At 42.8% G+C, this 22654-nt stretch overlaps 1 protein-coding gene across 2 annotated transcripts in view; it reads left to right on the top strand.

Moving 5' to 3' along the window:
* Positions 1-1353: 1353 nt before the first annotated feature.
* The window catches only part of DAP (death associated protein), a 96604-nt gene continuing 75303 nt past the window's right edge, over positions 1354-22654 (top strand). The window contains exons 1-2 of one of the 2 annotated variants that reach the window (XM_032796326.2): positions 1354-1523; positions 14141-14237. In XM_032796326.2, the coding sequence (XP_032652217.1) occupies positions 1418-1523; positions 14141-14237 (203 nt within the window). In that variant the 5' untranslated portion in view covers positions 1354-1417. The remainder of the gene's footprint in view (positions 1524-14140; positions 14238-22654) is intronic. The other variant, XM_032796327.2, reaches the window with a different exon arrangement.

Here is a 22654-nt window from a genome sequence, read left to right as displayed (position 1 = left end):
AGTGCTCCAATCCTCTGTCCCAGCCCTGATTGCCCTCCTGCCCCCAAACCCTTTGTGCCCACCCTCCTGCGCCTCCAGCCAGAGCCCTAGCCCAAAGCCCCCTTCTGAACTCCTCACTTTGGCCCCACCCCAAAGCCTGCACCCCCAGCCAGAGCTTACGCCCTCTCCCATATCCCAATTTTGGGAGCATTCATGGCCTGCCACATAATTTTCATACCCAGATGTGGCCCTTAGGCCAAAAAGTTTGCCCATCCTTGCTCTATAATACAGGAGCACAGCTGGAATGCTGCAGGAGTGCTTGTTGTGTAGATATACTTTTAGGCTATGTCTATATTTAACTGAAGCAAGTCAGTGTAGCCATTCACTACAGCTGCAGGAGGGGATCTCTCCCATCCCTTTAGTTAATCCAGCTCCCTAAGAGGCAGTGGCTACACTGCCACACACATTCTTTGAGCTAGTGTAACACTGACAGACCTCAGTGTGCGGCAGGCAAGACTGGTTAGTGTATGAGCCTCTACTCCATGAGCTAAATGTCACCTGGCCCTTAGCTATGGCTGTAGCTGATTCAGTCTCTAAGTGGTCTCAGTGCTACTAGAGTGGACAGATAGAACACCACACGCCCAGAAGGTGTGTGGGTGAGGGTTAGGTTAGCTTAACTCTATTGCTTCACAGGCCTGAGTGCTGCAGCTGGATCAACGTTACTGTTTAGTGTACCCTTGGCCTAGTCTGTCTACAGTAGAGGCCTAGCAGAGAAGTTGCATTAGACTGTGAGGAGCTTAGGCACCATCATGCTCAGGGCTTACGTTCAGCTGGAGGCCTGGAGCAGGGCTGAGTGGTGCTTCAGTAAATATTTTCAAACTCGTGGTAGCCCTGGCACAGTGCCCTGTGGGACTGAAGCTTGGATGCCTGAATGATGTGTGGGGTGGGAGGTATGAAGGGCTCTGGCAAATAAGCTGTAAGCATTTAAATCCTGATTACACGGGGCCGTGGGGAGGGGGGGGAACACATCCAATTACAAAAATGTAGATCTGACTTGATCCCTCTACGCAGTGTAGCTCACATCCTTGTCTCAAACCCATCCCTCCTGCTATGTGAGCCGCCTATTAGTTAATCGCATGTAACAGTCGGGGGCAGCAGTTCGGGCACAGGAGAAGATGTACTGGCTATAGTTCTGCTTTCGATTTTTTTTAGCTGCTTTTCAGTGTAACCCCGCCTCCTTACACTGCCCTGGGCCCCGCTCCGCCCCGGCGCCGGAGCCCCCAAGGGGGGTCGGAGGAGGGTCCCCTGGAGGGCGGGCGCGAGCGCGAGTTGGTGCCTCAGCGAGTCCCGCCCCTCGCCTCGCGCCGCTGGGGCCGGGCGTCCTGACATCAGCGCCTGGCCACGTTGGCAGCGCGGGAGGAGCCTGGGGGCGGGGCCCATGGCACCCAGTCCCCGGCCCTGCGCAGCCGGACGTGGGGCGCCGAGCGCGATGTCTTCTCCTGACCAGGAGCGAGGCGAGACCCGGGCCGGACACCCCCCTGCCGGTACTGCCCCCGGGCCGCGGGAGCCTCGCCCGGCTCGCGGCGCTTGGCGGGGGTCGGGGGGTTGCGCGGGGCCAAGCGCCTGCTGCCCTCGCCAAGGCCAAATCCTCCTGCTCCCGCAGGCCCGGCCGTTACGTTGCTTTGGCCCGGCCCCGCCCCGCCCCGCCAGCAGCCCGGGCTCGGGCCGAGCGGAGCGCGCAGCTCCTCGCTGCCTTGCGACCAAGCGCCGCGTCTGGCTGCTGCGTTGTTGCTGCCGAGGTGGGACTTTGTCACCCCAGTGGCCACGTAGGCACCGCTCGCAGCTCTCCGTGAATCTGGAGGCGGTATTTGTGCAAGCGCTGGACAGCTGGGGGCTCCTTCTCTCCTTTCGATGGTAACAAACCTGGCAACAGGTTGGTTACTGTCCGCACAGCGATTGGGAAAAGTAGATCCCTGTGCGAGTGCTGAGCAGCAGCTTCAGGGCTGCCCGCCCCCGTGTCCTAGCGGATATATGGCAAGGGGTAGGTGTGTGTAGACAGATGTGGAGCGAGAGAGAGATTTTTATTCTTATCAGACTTAAACACTTGTTCAAAACAAAGTCCTACTCGACTCCTCTTGCTCGATGCCATTACGGAGCAGACGTGGCCCCCCCCATTCAAATCTTCAGTTCCAGCTTGTGCGCTCATTACAGTTCTTTGTTGTCCTGAGCAGTCTGTGCTAGAAACAGGAACTGTATTTCTGAGTCCAGCGTGGCTCACTTTCTTCTTTTCCCAGATAAGTTTTGTACGGGCAAGTAATGCCTGGCTGGGTGCATGCTATTTGACTTTCCTGGTTAGTTGCTGAGCATGGATGTTGTGCTTTCTCTGCTTTTTTCCTGTTGAAGGAGATATTTTACCCTTATGCAGAAAAACCCATGGAAAGGGGATGGAGGAGGGCCCAAGAAACAGCCTTCTAGTGTTGACTAAATCATGTGCTCCCTTCATGGGGAAGGGACAAAATGAGAAGCTGGAAACATAGAGCCTAATTCTTCACTACCTTCTTTTGCCATTTGCACCAGTGTGACTTGAGTGTAAAACACTGCACGGCTGTGATTTAGTAGTGCTTTTACACATTTTTACACAGGGATACATGACAGTACAGGTTTTAAGGCAGCAGAGAATCAGACCCAGTGTTTCTAGCCCTAATAGTGGAGACTGGGGGGGGGGGGGGGAAGGGCTGTGATGATACAAATAATAAAGAAAAAAAGAGGGTGGGGGCTGCTTTATTGCCAGATCACAAGACTCTTCAATTGGTGTTGGCACAGTAATGCCTGTTTGAGGATAAACAGGGAGCAGAAATTAATACTTTTTAGGAGAAGTATTAACCCCTATACTTAGGTCTCTGGGGTTCCTATACAGTCATGCAGTGTGGCTACATCTGAGCGCCATTGCATCCCATCCAAAGCTGCAGAGCCCCACTCTACATAGTGGGCTTTTATTGTCACCCACAATAAGCAATTCTTCCTGCTCTCCTCACCTAGCAATCTCTCAAAGGGGTGCTTTGGATCCTAGGTGAGAAGCAACCTTTAAAATGTCTTCTTCCAGAGAGAGAGAGGGGTGTATGTGTTGAAGATGGTACTGAAGTTTCAGCTCAGTGTTTCTTGGCTACCTTTTATTCACTGGGTTGGTTTAATAATTCTGCATTCTAGGCAGTAGGAATAAAATTATAATTTTAGTGTTGCAGTACCATTGTTAATGTTTAAGATTTTGTCTCAGGTATTTTTCATGAGTCATGGACTGGTTATGGACAATAAACAGACATTCACAGAAGTCTGTGACCTGGCCATAGGGGCACTGCAGGGTGAGGGGGGACTGATAGCTGCTGCATGGGGCTGAGGCAGAAGAAGTCACAAAGGTCCGTTATAATCACAGAGTCTGTGACCTCAGTGACAAAATTGAATACTTCTTTATTGTATAAAGACATTATGCATCAAAGGTAAATGGTGATGAATTTAAGGAAATTTGGGTTCTATTTTGCTGCTTTATGATGTATACGGAGTCTGAAAAGTGAATTCATGTGTAGGGTTTTTTGTAAAATACAAACACAACATCAGAAATTCAAATTATGCATTGTATGGAAGATGCTGACTAGAGAATTAGGAAAATGAAAACATCAAGAAGCCAAGAGAGTGTAAGGTTGAACAGTAGAAGAAATTTTCGGTCAGACTGTTTGACGTTTTGGTTTTGCTAATGCTTGTGTCCAAGGTATGTATTTAAAAAAAAAAAATGGGGTGAAGAATGGGTTTTTCCAAAACTTGTTTTCAGAATCTATTTTATAAATAAGGGACCTGTTTTTCAGAAGTGTTTGAGCACCCAGCAGCTCCCATTGGAAACAAGCAACATAGATGGTATAATGACAAATTAAGTAAAATACATGTTTCAGTTGATTGGCTGGCATCAAATGTTTTTACTGTAATACCTATGGAAGGTGTGAGTGACAGCATAGAGACTACATTTTGTCTTTTAACCTCTCTCTGTCCCTAGAACAGCTGCAACAAAGACAAAAGGAATGCAAGCTTCCCCTGATCTTGCTGACAGGGTGCTTTAACTTTTTGTGGTTTGTTTTTTGAGGCACCTACACTAGAGGTGAAGAGGTTGTTTAATCATTGTGCCTATTCAGATTTTGGCATCTCTGAGACTTACAGCAATTCCATTGTTGCATGGACATCTGTTTACTAGGCCTTGGAATCAGACCACTGATTCTGTCTGAGCCCCTAAACAGTTGTCTGCTTATAGACTTTGAGTCACTTCTAACAGAGGATGTTTTTGAACCATTGACCGAGGTGAGAGGCTGCGGACCATATTTCCATCTCTTCTGACACTGGAGAATATCCACAGTAATTCCATTGACGCTAGTGGACATCCAGTAGATGGTCAGTGGTGTACCTGATATAAGGACCTAATTCTCTAAATGCTGAGCTATCTAGTTTCATGATTAAAAAAATTTGTGGTTTTATTGAGAGACTATCAGAGACCAGACATGGGTGGTCATGTCTAGTGGTTAGAGCAGCAGTTGGTAGCCAGGAACAGGACCCCAGGTTCAGAGCCAGGTTACCTGGAATGGGACAGAGGTGGGGCCAGGAGATATCTCCGCCATGGATAAATGCTTGGAGCAGCAACTGAACTACTGTAGCAGTGCTTAAGAGCCAGTCTGCTGACTGTTCCCACCAATCAGGCCACCTACTGCAGGCCAGCCGCACTGGTTAGATTTGTCCAGGAACTGGGGCTGCAACAGGCTCTGATTCCTGACAGAGACTATATATAAATAAATGGGATAACATTTTTCAATTACGTTGCTAGGAACTAGCCCTACCAAGTTGTCAATAGAGGAGTCTTATTTTATTACACCGTGCTAAAGAGAACGTATTGTTTTACTACACTTAATGATGTAAAGGGGCCCACTGGGGTTTACTCTAATAGTTCAGAAAAAATATGTAAATTTAAAAATAATTAAGACTTGACTGTGAGCCAGATTCTGCCCATAGTTATACACGAGCACAATTCTATGAAGTGGGAGTTGGGTGCTCATAACCAAAGGCAAGATTTCAACCTTAGAAAATAATTATTAGGAGAGGCTTCACAAGTTCAGCATATTCAAATGTATCACCTGTTGGACCTGGCCTCACCAGGTCCTATCGTTGTTCCATTTCCCCTGTTTGTGGGCCTTTCACGCAGCAATAGGGCCAGAGGAAGCATTTGAAAAGATGGGGGGTTAATAAAATCGTAAAACCACAAATTGGAGCTGGGGACATTGGGAACAGTGCCTGACATTACTCTGAACTCTTTCATTTAAAAAAACCTGTTTAGATTTCAAGTTGAGGTCTCTATCTGGATATCTGTCAGTAAGTTTAGTATATCTATATATTATATTTGAAGCTGTGTTGGTTGATGAATTTGACACACACTGTAAAGAATGTAATTATGATGTCATAGTTACTCATTTCTTTTAACATCAACAGTGTAGATGAAGAGTTGTGGTGTGTCTGTGAACAGTGTATTTTTGAAACTCTGCACTAAAACATTTTTTTTTTTTAATTCTAACTGCCTGCTGGAATACTGACAGGAAACAATAAACCTGTATCTAGTAACATTTTCATAAGTTTCCAAACCTTTCATTTTTCTCTCAATATTAACTTAATAAATGCTGACCCAAAACATACAAAGTAAGAGTATATTTAATGAACTTTTAATAGGATACATTTCTTTTCCTCATGTCAGTTCAATTTAACCTTGAGCTGGAATCATTACCATATAGTTTGTGTGAAATTAATTTTAAATACATATCATAAATATTCAGGGTTACTTGCAAGGAAAACTGTCAAATGCTAAGACTTCATGGCCTACATTAATGTTCCTGGGCACCCAGTGACTTCATTCAGACTTGTGGGTGCCCAATGAATACAAGATTAAGCCCAGACTTTGCATATCAACAATCTAAAATGTACTAAACTGTGAATAGTAATGGAGCTGAGATTACTGGGGAGCTTCTGGTAGATATCAAGAAGAAGAATCAAATATGTTAGCATGATCTCTGTCAGACTTCCAACAAATGGCCCACAGCTACAAAACCAGCCCACCCACTGTGTAATGGTGAACAAAACTAGAATCTGCACTGGTTCCAGAGCTCCAAAAAGCATCTCTAGTTTAGAGCATTGCCTAAACAATCCAACAGTATATCTGGAACAATCTTGCTTGGCAAAGAGCCTACAACAGACTTTTCCCTGTATTAAGAATACATGATCTTTCCTTCCTCTTGGGGAGAATGCAAGGCGTTGCTGTCAAAATCAAATCAGCTTCTTACTCCAGAAACTGAACAAATGGAACTCTGCTTTTTATTCCCAAAGGTTCATAAGAGGCACTTGGACTTTCCTTGCTTATGTCACACCTAGAATTAGGTGGCCTCCCTTGCTGATCCTCTCTTTGCAGCTTGAGACAGATTCCAAAAAAACGTGGAGAAACAAGGAAACTGAGTTTAGCGATTGGATCAGAAAGTTATGTAAGATTTTGGGGCGCAAAACAGTTACTGTTTTTAAATTTAAAGTCTTGGACGTACGTAGACTAATATGGCACTTGGTTCTCTTCCTTCCACACTGCCAAAGAAAATTTACTACACTAGTCAGAACACAGATTAAAGTGGTGGGGTGTTTTTGTTGTGTGAATACTCCCAGTAATAAATCAGCAGAGAACAGTGGCCAATAGCCTGACTGTGTAATGAAAGTGGAGAAAGAGCCTGACCCAACCAAATTTAGTGCTAAAAGGAGTACCTTGATCTTTTGTTTCCTACTTGGTGGTAAAGAATGGTGTAGAAATATCCAGCACAGTGAATGCTTATAACCTGATAAGTGGGGAAAGTGAGCCTTCCCTAAAAGTACAGTAACCTACTGCACTTTGTTTAGGCTTGTGCATTAAGGTAAATAAAAAAAAATTAAGATCAATAGAGCTATTCATCTAAGTAAAGAATACTCATGTGAGTAAGAATTGTGGGACTGACTTTATATCTTTGTACTATTTTCTTTCAGGTGGGGATTAAAACAAAACTTTTAGTTTGTCCCAGTTCTTGCTAGTAGATATGTTTACTTTTGTGCTAGTGCACGGTTGTTATAGACAAGAAATAACGTACAAAGCAGTAAGCTTTGATATTTGTTTTAATCTCAAATAAAAAATATACTGTCATGCTTCCTGTTCTGTGGTTCCTCAAACAACTTATCTACCGTAACCTAGTTTTTGTTTTTATTGCACCTTTTTTCTATCTCTGTTGATTCCTACCTCCAAGCCCATTGTGGTAGGTATTAATGGGGCTAATTGTCTTTATAAAATAAGTTAAAAGGAGATGTTAATACTGGATGGTGTTTTGTATGTTTGTTTGCTAATGCAAGTGGTCTCTTTAATAGTTTGCGTCTTGAAGGATTAGCAGGAGTTTGTCATGACATTTCTTTGCATTCACTAGTAAAATCCTCTTTATATCTGATATAAACAGTGTTCACTATCGTAGGAATTTATACATTTTATGCTTTAAAGATAATCCAAGAATTTTTAATATAAATTTTGAGAAATAATGAACTGCTAGTTTTTTTTAAATGTGTTGCCAATCATAGTTGCTTTAGGTTTCTTATACCTGTCTCTTAAATTGTTCTTTGTTAAATTAGGGTATATTTTAAAGGTTTTGATTTAATATTTTAAGGAAAAAAATCTAGTTAAAAATCAAGCAAATTAAATTCTGCAATCAAACTGCTGTTGCCTTGTATGTGTGTTTAAAAATTTATCCTAACATTTTTGCATTGCCCTCCCTGATACATGCTCTGTAGGGACAACATGGGAATATATATATATATTTATATATATATATATATATATATATATATATATATTTTCACAGTTCTAACTTGTGAAAAGCTCTGTTCATTCACAGGCCCTTCGGTTTATTTCCAGAATTCAGAGATCAGCATTACTTGCTATGATGCAAACTTTTCCTTGGTTTCTCTGTCCTCAGAATAAGTACAGCATAGATATTGGCAGTGCATACTGTAACTCCTCACTTAACGTTGTAGTTGTGTTCCTGAAAAATGCGACTTTAAGCAAAATGATGTTAAGCGAATCCAATTTCCCCATAAGAATTAGTGTAAATGAGGGGGTTGGGTTCCAGGGAATCTTTTTTTTTCACCAGATAAAAAACTCTATATACACACACACACACACACACACACACACACACACACTCTTTCTCTCAGTTTTAAACAAATAATATAATATAATGGTACACGGTGTTGCTTGTGAAGCTTGGTTGAGGTGGAGGAGTCAGAGGTGGGATATTTCCCAGGGAATGCCTTACTGCTAAATGAACTAGCAATTGGCTGAGCCTTCAAGGGTAAACACTCTCACTACAAGGCAGAGGAATGGAGGGAGGGGAGACCTCATCGCAGACAGACACACTGTGTGTGTGTGTGTGTGTTTCTCAGAGAGGGAGATGTGCATTTCTCCTTTAAATACACTGCCTTGTTAATTAGATCAGCTTGCTGAGACTGCAGCTGCTGCCAGATCAAGCTCCCTTCATCCTGAGCCTTGTCATATGTCCCCCCTGCTCTATGGAAGATGGGGTAAGCGGGGTGCAGGGGAGAGGGGGCACCCTGACATTAGTCCCCCTCTTCCTCTCCTCTCTGCCCCCCCCAGCAAGCAGGAGTCTGGGGGAGCAGCTCCAAGGCAGAGAGCAGGAACAGCACGTGGCAGTGGGAGGAGGGACAGCTGCAATTGCTAGCTGATGGGGGCGGGGGCTGCCAGTCTACCCTGGTTCCAAGCCCCCACCAGCTAGCTGCTGCGGGCTGCTCTTCCTGCAAGCAGTGGACAAAGCAGGTGGCTGCCAAACAATGTTAGAAGAGAGCATTGCACAACTTTAAAGAAGCATGCTCCCTAATTGATCAGCAATGTAACAATGTTAACCAAGGTAACTTTAAGTGAGGGTTTCTGTACTTGTCTTCAGAATGTTAACAGTCTCTCAGGGTGATGTGATTGTTCAGTCATTATGTTTATTCAGATTGTGGCATCTCTGAAACATCCAATAAACTTTCTTTCATAGTAACAATTGAAACACAAATGAAAAATTTTGTGAATCTTTGTGCTTGCATAGAGTTCTGTGTTCTGTCCCTTTAATGGCTTTCTAATGGAACTATTGATTGTAATATAATTTGGAACCTATTTCCTAAAGGGACATGGTTGCCACCTTAAAATTCTTGTACCTTATTGCAACCAAGTAGATTTTTTACCAGTTACTAATATCACCACAAATGTTAAAACTGAATTTTTTTTTAAAAAAATAAATCGTTTCTACTACTTTGTTCTTTTAGGCCCCAAATTGGGATCACTTGAGGTGTCCTGATTACAGAACCAGAGCCTAGTTTCTGCCTTGCGGTCCTTAAGGTGAACAAATTGAGTTTCACTTTCAAACACTGTTTTGGGCTGGTCTACGCTGGCAGAGTTACAGGGTTGCTCAGAGAATGCTGAAGGGAAACCCTTGTGTGTTTACACTGTCAGCTGCCTGCACAATAGCATGTTTGCACTTGTGGTATTTGGAGCAGTGCACTCTGGGGAGCTATTCCACAAAAAGCATCTCTTCCTCTTCTGCCGCTAAGAGTTGTTTGAAGGCAAAGGAGGTCACAGGGCATCCTGGGTCCTGTCCCAGTGCCCTGTGATTCTGTCCACATTTGGCGCTATCTTTCAGTGGTTTGAGTACTATGTGCTCTGCCTCTTTGGTCTGCAGGAAAGGTATCTCCATATTAAAAATCCAATCTCATAGAGATGGAAGGGACCTTGAAAGGTCATTGAGTTCAGTCCCCTGCCTTCACAGCAGGACCAAGTACCATCCCTGACAGATTTTTGCTCCACATCCCTAAAAATGGCCCCCTCAAGACTTGAACTCACAACTCTGGGTTTGGCAGGCTAATGCTCAAACCACTGAGCTATCCCTCCCCCTTCCAGTATACTGTTTGCTCTGACTAACATGTCATGAGTGGCAGGGGAGTTACTACTTAAAGTACAAAGGCAAGAGGAGTACGACATTGATCTCGCCACCCATAGCTACGACACGAGATTGCTTGTGGTTTTCACAGAGGTGCTGACCACAGTGGAATGCTGCTTTTGGGCTCAGGAAACAAGCACTGAGAGGTGGGATCACATTGTCATGCATGTCTGGGATGACAAGCAGTGTTTGCAGAACTTCTGGATGAGGAAAGCCACATCATGGGACTATGTGATGAGCCCACCCCAGCCCTGCGACACAAGGACACGAGAATGAGAGCTGCCCTGCCATTGGAGAAGCATGTGGCAATTGCACTGTGGAAGCTGGTTACTCCAGACTGCTCCTGATCAGTTGCTAACCGGTTCGGCATGGGAAAGTCTACCATTGGAGTTGTGTTGACGGTAGTGTGCAGGGCCATTAATTGCATTCTGCTCTGAAAGACACTGACTCTGGGCAGCATGCGTGGATGGCTTTGCAAATGGGCTTCCCTAACTATGGAGGAGCGATAGATGACACGCATATTCCAATTCTAACATCAGGCCACATAGCCACCATGTACATTAATCAGAAGGGGTATTTCTCAAGGGTTCTCCAGGTGCTTGTGGATCACTGTGGACGTTTCACAGATATTAACGGAGGCTGGTCCGGAAAGGTGCATGACGCAGGCATCTTTCGGAACACTGGCATGTTCAGGAAACTGCAGTAGGGACTTTCTTCTAGGACCAGAAGATCACCGTTGGCAAAGTTGCGATGCCGATTTGTGATCTTGGGAGAACCCGCCTACCCCTTAATGCTGTGGCTTATGACACAGAGCACCTTGACAGCAGCAAGGAGCAGTTCAACACCAGTCTGAGCAAGGGCAGAATGACTGCTTTTGGGTGTTTAAAAACCTGCTGGCGCTGACTGTATGGGAAGCTGAACCTGGCCAGTGACAATATTCCTATGCTTATAGCCGTGTGCTGTATGCTCCATAATATTTGTGAAGGGAAGGGTGAAAGCTTCGCTCAGGGCTGGACTGCAGAGGCTCCGCGCCTGAAGGTTGAGTTTGAACAGCTAGAGACTAGGGCTATTAGAGGGGCACAGCGTGAGGCCATAAGGATCAGGGATGCCTTGAGACAGCAATTTGAAGCTGAAAGCCACTAATATTTGCAGCTATGCTTGGGATTACAGTGCTTGTAATGCTAAGAGGTAACATGCACATGATGCAATAAGAGGGTTTAACATAATTTCATGTTGGTTTGCAGTGCTTTTCTTGCTTTCACTTAATAGAATAAAGATTGCTTTATTAAAAGACCTCAACCAGAGGAGAGAATCGAACAACAAAAATATATCAGCAAGGAGAGAGATGGGGGAAGGGAAGGTCTCCAGAGGAGGAGGGGTCCTGGAATGGCTGCAGATTTGTGTATGTCCAACCTTCTCCTTTGGAGTTCAGTGCAGCGGGTACTGTACATCAGCAGGGCAAAACTGAAGAGGGATGGGTGTTGAGTGCAGTGGGTAGTGGGAGTCCACACTGCTGGACTGTAAGAGGGGAGGAGTGGAATGCTGCGGGTAGAGAGTGGAGCCAGGATGTTGATGCTAACGTGTTGGGGTGTGTGTTGGGCGGGGGGGCAAAAGATGTGTTTACAACCAAGAGAACACTGAGTCAGGTTGCTTAAAAACACAGTCAGCACGCCTTCACAGGATGCACTAACTGGCGACCCCAGGCAAGGCACAATAGCTACAGGACCCCAAAATATGGTGAGTTAGCCTCAGGGTAAATCAATGCTTCCTGACCTGCCTGTACACTGGTTCCACCTGGCTGTGGGAGAGCAGCAGTAGTATGTACTGATAATCATTCTTGTTGTCCACATTTTCACAGGCTGTATTGATTGCAGCTTGTGCCCCTGCACTTATTGCATCTGCATATGTGCAGCAATGATTCTCCCTTCCTGTCCCCCTGGCCCCGGTGATGGCAGATGGCGCAGGAAAGATTGATCTTGCCCATTAACAGTAAGCAGCTCTGGCGGAGGGAGACTGCAGCAGCTTGCCCGTGTTTCATGAAAATTCCTGGGAGTCTGGAGCAGATTCCCATGAAGCAAGAGCGTCATCAACAGTCTGTTCCACCAACTCACACGTAGGCATGTGTGGTACATGTATCATACAGACACAGCCTACTTTCTGCAATCTCTCTGCGCCCAAAACTCGTTCGTGGATTCCAAATCAATCCACTTACCAGGGGCTTCCTCTCCTGTTGTGCTTGCCAAGATCCGGCATCTGTGACTGGCTAGCCTCCTCTGGGTTGGAAAGAGTTCCTGGCTATATGCATCTCTAACCTCTGAATGTGCGGCTACTTCTGGGTCCCCTCACATCTGCATCCAGAGATTTCCTCCTTCCTAGCGTCGGGTCCACTCTTGATGGCACGCGGCCATCAAGTATGCCACAGTGGCCTTTGCAGTGGAGGTGGTCGGTGCCGAGTATCGTGTCCAGTCTTTGAGAAGCGGGGCTTGTGGGCCCCAGCACCCGGAGTGGCGATTTGCCTCCCGCTGCTTGTGTAGGCGTTCCACAGCTCCTTACTTTGACTTTTCACTGCAATTGTCTGGTCATGGTCCCTTCCATCTATGCATTGTGAAATCTGTCCATAAGTATTATAATTCCTACTGCTGGACGCAGCTGGGATTGGACAGCCTCCTTTCCCCAAATAATGATGAGGTCAAGTAGCTCACCATTGCTCCAAGCGTAATTGCCTGGTGCTTGGAGCAGGCATGGTTACCTGGACAGATGTGCTGAGATCGCTGCAGTGTCACTGAGCAAACGGAAGGGGACTTTCAAAATTCCAAAGGAGTTACAGGGCGGGGATGCGGTTGGTCACCTGAGGACAGAGCAGTAGAGTTCAAACGATGACCAGCGAGGCAAAAACAGCATTGTGGGACACCTCCCGGAGGCCAATCACAGTACTGTATCGACCAGGAAGTCTCATTGGCACGCAACCCTGTACCCCCGCACAGAATCTGTACGCCTCTCACTGGGGGGGTGGGTGGTTTGTTTTGTGGTTGTGGGTTTTTTGTTGTTGTTTACAGCACTGCAAGTGTGCTGGTTTTTGCACACTAAATGGGTTTACAGTGTGTACACCTCAGGAGTTACACTACAGAAAGCTGCTTTATGCGCAGAAACTTGCCAGTGTAGACAAGGCCTTTGTTTCTGTGGACTAAAAGTAAATCATGAGAGAACCTCTGGTGGTTTGAGGTTTGTAATCAGCACTTGCCAGCTTCAGGAGATCAAAAATGATGATTCGCGCCCCCCCCCCCCCCCCCCCAAATTATAAGACTTTTCTGGTTTTTTTTTGTGTTTTTTTTTTTAAACTCCCCCTGCCCATCCCCAGGGTGTGTGCATGCTACAATTAGTGTTGCTTACTCTCGCACATGTATTGACATATAAGAGTTCTATTGCAAGATCATAGGTGAGGTTTAATTGTACTTAGAAATATCATCTCTCATGATAAATTTTGTAAGAGTTAGTATGTCTTGTATTTTAGAAACACAAAAGTTTGCCCCAAAGGTGAATGGACAGTGCCTTTAAACTTTTTTTTTTGATGTTTTTATTCTAGAAAAACGTCTGTCTTTCTGTCTTTCTTTTGTTGATTTTTTTGTGTATACGTTTTATTTGGAATGGCAAAAGTGCAGTTTTGTGCTGCTGCTGCTATCTGGATCAGTACTGTTATATGAAAATAAACTCGTGTGCTGTTTTGCAAAGGACATTGCTTTTATGTTACTCAGTTGGATAATCCCAGGCTTCCCTGGCTGCCTCTTGTTGCCACAAGTTAATGGAGACAAATAGTGAAGTAAGAGTCTAACATTCTAAGGAGACATGGAAATAATACGAGGTACATTGAGTGACCAACTTGGAAGGCTATATAAGGCCTGGCAGTGAGAAACATGCCTGGCAGTGAGAAACAACCAACTAGTGCTCAGAACCTCCACCTGCAAATATTCTGAGGCTCTCACTGAGTTGTACAACCGGATTCTTAAATTTGTTTTTTGGAAATGGATCCTTATTTTTACTAGTTTTCTCTCCTTTGGTTATATTGATGTGACTTGTTTTTCTTATTTTCATTCCAGTGAAAGCTGGTGGGATGAGGATTGTGCAGAAACACCCGCACACCCCAGATGCCAAAGAGGAGAAAGATAAGGATGACCAAGAGTGGGAGAGCAGCAGGTGAGCAGTCTGAAGTCTATACATGATTTTATGCATATTATACAGCTAATTTATATCTCTTTGAACATTAGTATGGGTTTGTTTACCTTGGTGATAATAGTTTGGGTAAAGCATGTTTATTTGGGTAGGGCCTGTATGCTGTCTGCAGTTGCTTGTAATCTGCCTCTGTTTTTGTATTCCAATTCAAAATAGAAATGCAGGATCAGATTATACATGCCCTTGTAAGAGGGTTGGGAAACTAGCAATTTACACTTTGCAGAGCTGCCTGTAAGTCATCTTTCCAAGTGAATGCAGCCCCTTTCTGCTCTGGTTTCCCTCTCCCCTTCCAAGTAAGCCTGAGACAAGGCTCTTCTAATCCACAGTTTTCCTAAAATCAGCTGTGAGGTATCTGTAGAGGCCAGGGAAGTCTGGACACAGACCCACTGCTTCTGAATTGTTCCCCAGGTCACTAGGGGTATGTCTACAGTAGGTAGGCAGGTAAACCCCTGCAGCTGACTTGGGTTTCTGGACCTCGGGCTAAAGGGACTGTTTACTTGGAGTGTAGATGTTTGGGCTTTGTGTCCCTCCCACCTCACAGTGTCCCAGAGCCCAGACTCCAACCTGAACTCTGTCTGCATCACAATCAAACAGCTCCTTAGCCTGAGTCAGTTGGCATGGGCCAGCCATGGGCTTTAGTTGCAGTATAAACATGCCCTCTCTCCACAGAGCTCCAAGTTATGCTCTTGCTGATTTCCTTCCATGTCTGGCCTATTCCACCCTCCCTTGCAGGGATTTGTGTGAAGAGCAAGGGGTCAATTTAAAATAATACACAGAGTGTTTGCCTGGTTATTTTAGGAGGGGAAACAGCATGGATTTGGAGGGGGATTATGCCATACGCTGCAGCTGTTGTCTGATCCCTTTCCCCATCCGCCCACTTGCCAAAAACACAGAGGCCCAAATGTGAGGAAAAATCAAACCTCTGGGCTTTTATGAAGTGAGTGATGCTGTACTGGTTCAAATTCCGTGCTTTTTAATTCAATGTACGCCAAGCCCACTGGTTTTGTGTTTTTTCATTCCTCCCTGGGATGATATGGCTGATAATACCAGCTGTTTGTTACTGTCCTGGGCTTGATGGGGGAGACAGCAAATGTTTGAGGAGTTGTGAGCTTCTGAATGACTTGTTGTTTTGAAGCTGGACTCACCTGCTGTAAGACTGTTCATTGTGGTAGGAGATTGTGCAAAATAGTAGTGTATTTTCCCATATTTACTGGACTCCTTGCCTCATTCTGCTTAAAAATCTGCAAAACAGTTTTCATTAATGTATATCAGCAATGTTAAAAGTAACTTTAACACACACAGTATTTAAGGTTGATTTATTTTTATTTGGCGTTCAAGTTTGAAATCTGTAGTGACTTCTGATGCTTGAAATATGTAAAATAAACATGTATGGTGACAGCTGTTTCTCCTTTATAACTAAGCCCAGTTTTACCCAAATCCTATTTATGCTGATCAACTTCACTGCTCCCAGTATTTAATAAAGGTGTCTCCCCCCCCCTCCCCCCCCAAAAAAGGTGGAAAGCTACTTTCTTCTGTGGTGTTCTTAGCACTGTTTTAGGTATAAGAAGATGCATTATCTTCAAGAATAAAAACAAGCCATGAACTTTTTTTCTTTCCGCTGATCACTACGACTTGAAATAAAGAATTTTGTGTGGAGAGAGTTTTAATTAGCATGTCTGGATGAAAGGCTGGAAGAATTGAAGAGCCCATCGTCTGAGATTAGTCATCTCTAAATTTTGTCTGGAGAAAAGCAAGTTGGAGCAGCGAATTATTTTGCGGGGTGGGGGGAGCGGGGGCGGAAGTGTGGATTTTTTTCAACCTCTGTGCCAAATGTTTATTGGCTTTGAAAGGCATGTATACTTCCTTTGAGGTGTGTAACATGCCATTTGTTGACTTTAGTCTCTGTACTGTGTCACCCTGAAACCATTGCAGGATGATCCTGTCTGTTCTAGATCCAAATAGGAAGTTATGCTGTGCCATTTTGATAATGGTGCCCTCTGAGCCTGTGTTTTGATGTAGCTGTCTGACTGATTTGTTGAAACAGAGTTGCCTCCAATGTTTCCCTTTCATAGCAAAACAATATTGTGAAAAGCTAAAAACATAACTCGAATTATTTTTCCATTGTAAAGCAGGGCAAAGAGGAAATTTTTTGTACTTAGCAGAGGATAGAAAGTATAACAACCTGTAGTATTTCCATCTTACGTAAGGGGAGGAAAGCACTTGTGTCTCGCAAGATCAGTTGTTTCAGCTTGCTGATCACTTTGTCTATGGAAGTACCCACTTGGTGCAGACTCTTCACTCTTGTCTTTCTGTAAACTGTGTTGATGACTGATCTTGTGCTTTTGACCTCACAGAGGTGTTGAGGTAAAGTTAATTTCAAAATTGTTTTGGAATTCAATAAATACCAGTTTGAATTTCCTTTTAATCAGATTGAGCCCTACTGTGGGAATGCTAGTAGGAAGTGTATTGTTAAACAGGAAGCATTGTGAGTTACTCTCTGGAATTGCATAGCATTAACCTGAGGGGTACATGCTGTTGCTGGTTTGCCTGTCTGGAGAGGACAGGGGCTGTGGCCATAGAGATGTGAGGGAAACTTGTGCATCTGCAAGGGAGAGGAGGGATGAGAGAGAGAGAGAGAGATGTACTGACCCCATCATAGGCTAGTACTGGAGTTGTGGGTAGCCCCTAGTGTAACAGGGCATGTGGACTCAAGCAGCAGGCCATTTAGCTGCAGCTGGGCAGGGTGGATTTGATTTAAATCACTAGTCAGGAAGACTCGATTTAATCATGGATTTCTACATAAAACCATTCTTGTTGTTTGTTGGTAACCTTAATATATATTCTTCACAACTCCAGAGACAGATGTAGGTTTCATTTTTAAAAGGTACATACTATACATTTTTAAAGTGATTTATTTTGAAAACTTTTCAGATTAGGTTTACAGCTATTTCAGAAAATGAATAATTGTTTTTCATTTATCAAAAGTAATTGAAGCAGATAGTTCTCTTCCCAATGACTTCATAAATATCTCCAGTTCAACAGGTTAATCATTAATATTTGTAGGATTTTCTTGCCATGCTGTATTAGGAGGAGAACATCACCAGGCAGACATTTAAATTGTTTTATTTAACTAAAACAACAATGTTATGTATTCTGGATTTTTTCTTCAACAGCAACATAATATTTTAACAAAACAAGCATATGAATTTTTGAATTTAGTTTAAACATTCATTTTTCTAAAATCAAGTTTAAGCAAATTTTTAACTAAAATAGTTAAATGAAATATTAAAAAAAAAAAAATTAAATCAACTATGTCAGCCAGGTCACCATGGGGAAACTTAAAATATTGGCATCTGCAGCTAACTCAGTCATCTTCACCTTCATTTTCCTGTTTGTTCATAATCTGGAAAAGAAAAACAAGCTTTCCTGCTTTTTCAGGTCCCAAATGATTTCTCGATTTGGAATGAATAAATCCAAAGGAAGAAAATATTCTTTCTACACCAGCAGAAGAAACTAGTACTGTTAAAAGTGAGATTATCACTTCAATAGCCTCTGAATCCAAGTGCTTAAGTGACTTCCACCAGTTCACTGGAGTGACTTTCTTTAAAACATCAGCAAACATATATTTCTTGAATGATTCACCTTTAGCTCTGAAGTTTATAATAATTGGCATTATGAAGGGATGATTGCTGGATGTCCATGTCATAGCAACTCCTCTTCAGCAGTTAAGGTTTGATTCTGGTACCGAGTATTGAGAATATTTGAAAAAAACTGAGTTGGAGATAGTGCTTGTCCCATTTGTTGTTGTGTGTTTTTTTTTTTTTATATATGCTTGTAATTTAACTGTCATTGCATATTTCTCCCTTTAAAATCTCACTCAGTTCCTTCCAGATTTCAGCAGTGTCAGCAATAAAACAGCTATCTCCCTGCATTTTGTTCAAGGCTACAGAAATAAGCTTCAGGATACTCATGTTTTCAACATTTCTTTTAACCCCAGTGTTGAGAACTTTGACTGTGAAATTGCCATCTATTTTTTCATGGTTTTGTTCACAAACTGTCATCAGATTAGGCCTGTTCTTGATATAGTGCTCAAAACAGTCCACTTCTGAGTTCCATCTCATGTCTTGTGGGAGAGTTAGCTTAGTTCCTCCCACTTCTTTCAGAGCAGCTGCTACAGAGTGGTTGTTATGGAAGTATTTTGCAATTTCAGCATTAGCCTTTATTTCTGGAACACTGAAGTCTTTGGCTAGAAGGTGCATCAAATGAGCACTGCAACCGTATGTTATTAGCTTGGGACTGTCTTCACTCTCTCCTAAATAATTTCTTCTCATCTTGGATACATTTGCAGCATTGTCTGACCAAGCTGCATACTAGACATTTGAATTTTTTTTCACCGTTAGTTATAGCTTTTACTGCACATGCAGCAGAATACTTACTTACAAGAAGTAGCATTTCCTGATGTATCAGTTGTTTCTGTGAGATTCCCTTCTCTGTCACACAAGCACGTTCAACAGGATCGTTGTGGACATTGCTTCACCCATCAAGACCCAGGTTAACAATTTCACCCTCTAGACCTTTTGCACACTACTCAATTTCTCTTTCATACACTTTATCCAGCAATTTTCCTGCAACATCTGCTCTGTTATATGGACTGTATCCTGGTCTTAACATGGTTCAGTTATTAATGAAGTGTGGGTTCTCGATCATATGGAAAGGAGAGTTTGTTGCATAAACAAACTGGGTAATTTTTTCATCAGTTACCTCTTGTAATCTGCTGGTTCTTATCACAAACTTATCTATGGTTGTTTCTGGATGATGGAGATTTTTTTTCTTTTTGCTATAGGTGATATACAGTAGCTACGTGATATACATGATGTGACTGAAACACTATCATTGGCAGATAATGCTGAAACTATAGAAAATGATGGTGATCTTGAAGGTGGATAGTCTTCAGAATCCTATATCTTGAGGATGGATTCTCCTAAACACAATAAGTCAATGTAGTTATTTAATTATTACCATATTGCTCATTTAGTATTCCTCATTGCATTCACTGACACTCAGTACTACTTTAAAGGTGAAATTGTAAAAAGATCTGTCTATTTCAGCTATTTATTTTTTATCAGAACTGATAAAATGATGGTGCCATAGAGCAACTATATTTTTTGCTCAAACATGAGAATTCAAGAATAGTCCAGAAGGAAGACAGGCAGTCCTTAAGAAAGAAGTATGGTAAACTTGTTTTATTTCAGTCTGAAGATCCTTCATGTTCAATGCAGCTTCCTCCTGAGAAGGAACATGTCTCATGATGTTTCAGGTAACCAGGCCTTGCATTTCTTTGTTGCACTGTTTGCATTTTGTTCTCATGCTTGTCGTACCCACAGGTAGAGGAACATCATTAAAATATTCCTAGACTGGGTCGCTTTTACGGCCTGCTGCCATTATAGGTTTTCCCTTCTAGTGAGAGACTGGTATGGTAGATCACAAATCAATGAAGGCTACCCTCAGACCTCAAGACTTCTGGAATGCGCTGCTCAAACAGTTTCACTTTTGTTTCTACTGCCTGTCCCTCCCTTCTCACTTTTATCTCCAGACTTCTTCTCCTTGTTCAGATCTATTCCGCCTCCAACAATCTTCTATTCATTGAACTTTTTGAAACTTTGCACTTTTAGAGAGAGGTAAGGGATTGACTCTGTGTACACAAAATTGCAGAGAGACAATAGAGCTGAGGTCTGTAGTTTCTCACCTCTATATATTATTTATTTAAAAACATTTTTGCTGTTAACAAGAATGCTATCTCCGGAGACACTGATCCACGGTTTGAGAACTGCAAAACTAAGTATCTCTGATGGTATTTTCTAGACTGAGCACTGAGTCCCATTGGCTAGATAGAAAGATTAACCTAAATCTGTACAGAAGCCCCTGGAACCCCATAAGATTGGGTCCCTAATCCATGAACTATTGGAACTCATTTACAAAACTTTTCTTAAGCATTACATGAATATATTGTCTCATACTATGGAATTAGAATTTATAATCCCTATTCTATGATACATTATAGCTCAAAGATATATCTTAATTAAAACCATCTTTAGATTGCTTTTTTCCTCAAAGCATTTTGTCCAAAAAATCTCAATTAAAAAAAAAAAATCCGACTTTTTTTGGTTGGGTGTGTAGGTGTGTTAATCCTGCAGCAAAAGCAGACATGGCACTAAATGTAAAATTGTTGCCTCTTCAGTCAGAATTAAATTATCTGTTTGTATATCTGCTAATTTGCTAGCAGATGCTGCTCCTTTGAGTGACTTGGCCCTCCATTCCAGGCAATCCATGCTCTCCTGCTAAAATCTGTGGGCTGCTGATGTCCATGTTAAGGGGCTTCCATGTGCTCATTGGGGAGAGGAAATGATGCCACTCAAGGTGCTCTTCTCTCTTCCCCAATCATCAACGAGCTTAACAGTCCCTGCTGATTGCCTTTTTCACTTTCCGTATCTAGCAACTGAGGGGGATGTTTTTTGCCCTCAATAAGCCCCATTACTTTTCTTCCATTCAACTTAAGTTATTCTTCGGTCATTAAATGAGTGACTTGATTTACTTCTATTCACGGTTCACTGTCCTAGAACCATATTATTAATGATGCTGAGATTAATAATGTTTCCATGAGCACTAGAGTCAGGTAGGCACTGATGAGGAAGAATATGGAAAACTAGTGTAATTTGTGCAAACATATGAATTATGTATATAGTGAAGACTTTAATTTTTATAATCCAAGATTTGCATTTCAAAATAGACCTGAATATCTGTAACTGATCATGAACAGAATAAGAGCTATTAAGCATTTTTTAAAATGCAATTTTAATTTATAGGTAACTTTTAGGTTTTTTGCAAAGCAGGGAGATTTTGTTAAACTTCTCCTTCTCATGTTTTTTGTCTTGGCCACATTGCCACCATAAACAGTCCTCACATTGTTTATATGGTATCTCTACTTTTTTGCATTCAAAGTTAAACATTTCAGGGAACTTTGTCAGCTGACACTGGCAGCTGATAATGAAATAAGGGAAAAATGATAATACAGAAAAGATTAACTTCTGTGTATTTAAAAGGGTGGCCTGAAGGATCTGGTGTGCTGGTGAGTTTATTGTTTCATTATAGGTCCAGTTTCACACAAGAATAGTGAGGGATAATGCTGGAGCTGGTGATGGACACAGAACAAACCCACATGGAGTTGTGACAGGTTGGATCACAGAAACCCCCTTGGGACTGCCATCCGATGTGCTGGGACTATCTCTGAGCCTGTTTTCCCTGCCAGCTTGGGACTCCAGTACCTTGCCTTGTTTGAGCCAGACGTTCTTTCATGTTGGCAAACACAGATTTCTGATCTGAACCGCGTCCCCCACAAGCTGCAGGCCTTAACTGAAAACAGCCTAAGAAGTGCTCCTGACTCCAGCACTCAGATACCCAATCCCAATGGGGTCCAAACCCCAAATGCATCTGTTTTACCCTGTATAAAGCTTATACTCATAAATTGTTTGCCCTCTATAACACCCCCTCGGTATTAATGCATACTCTGGGTTAATTAATAAGTAAAATGATTTTATTAAATACAAAAGGTAGGATTTAAGTGGTTCCAAGTAATAACAGACAACAAAGTAAATTACCAAACAAAATAAAATAAAACATGCAAGTCTAAGCCTAATACAGTAAAAACTAAACACAGTTAAATCTCACCCTCAGATGTTCGAATAAGTCTCTTTTACAGACTAGACTTCCTCCTAGTCTGGGTTCAGCAATCACTCACACCCCTGTAGTTACTGTACTTTGTTCCAGTTTCCTTCACACATCTCCTTGGAGTGGAGAGGCTATCTTTTGTGCTAGCCAAAGACTAAATGAAGGGGCTTCCAGGAGCTTAAATTGACTTTCTCTTGTGGGTGGAAACCCCTCTCTTCCCCTAGGTAGAATCTAGCTACAAATGAAGTTTTGGAGTCAAGATAGTTAAGACCAAAGCAGATTGTGAAGAACTTCAGAAAAAACTCACAAAACTAAGTGATTGGGCAACAAAATGGCAAATGACATTTAATGTGCATAAATGTAAAGTAATGCACACTGGAAAAACTACCCCCAACTATACATACAATGTGATGGGGGCAAATTTAGCTACAACGAATCAGGAGAAAGATCTTGGAGTCATCATGGATAGTTCTCTGAAGATGTCCATGCAGTGTGCAGAGACAGTCATAAAAGCAAACAGGATGTTAGGAATCATTAAAAAGGGGATAGAGAATAAGACTGAGAGTATCTTATTGCCCTTATATGAATCCATGGTACGCCCACATCTCGAATACTGTGTACAGATGTGGTCTCCTCACCTCAGAAAAGATATTCTA

This window comes from Chelonoidis abingdonii, chromosome 2, assembly GCF_003597395.2.
Source record: "Chelonoidis abingdonii isolate Lonesome George chromosome 2, CheloAbing_2.0, whole genome shotgun sequence".
Classification (NCBI taxonomy): domain Eukaryota; kingdom Metazoa; phylum Chordata; order Testudines; family Testudinidae; genus Chelonoidis; species Chelonoidis abingdonii.
Note: the sequence above shows the minus strand (reverse complement) of the source record. Positions and strands in the feature narration are given on the sequence as shown.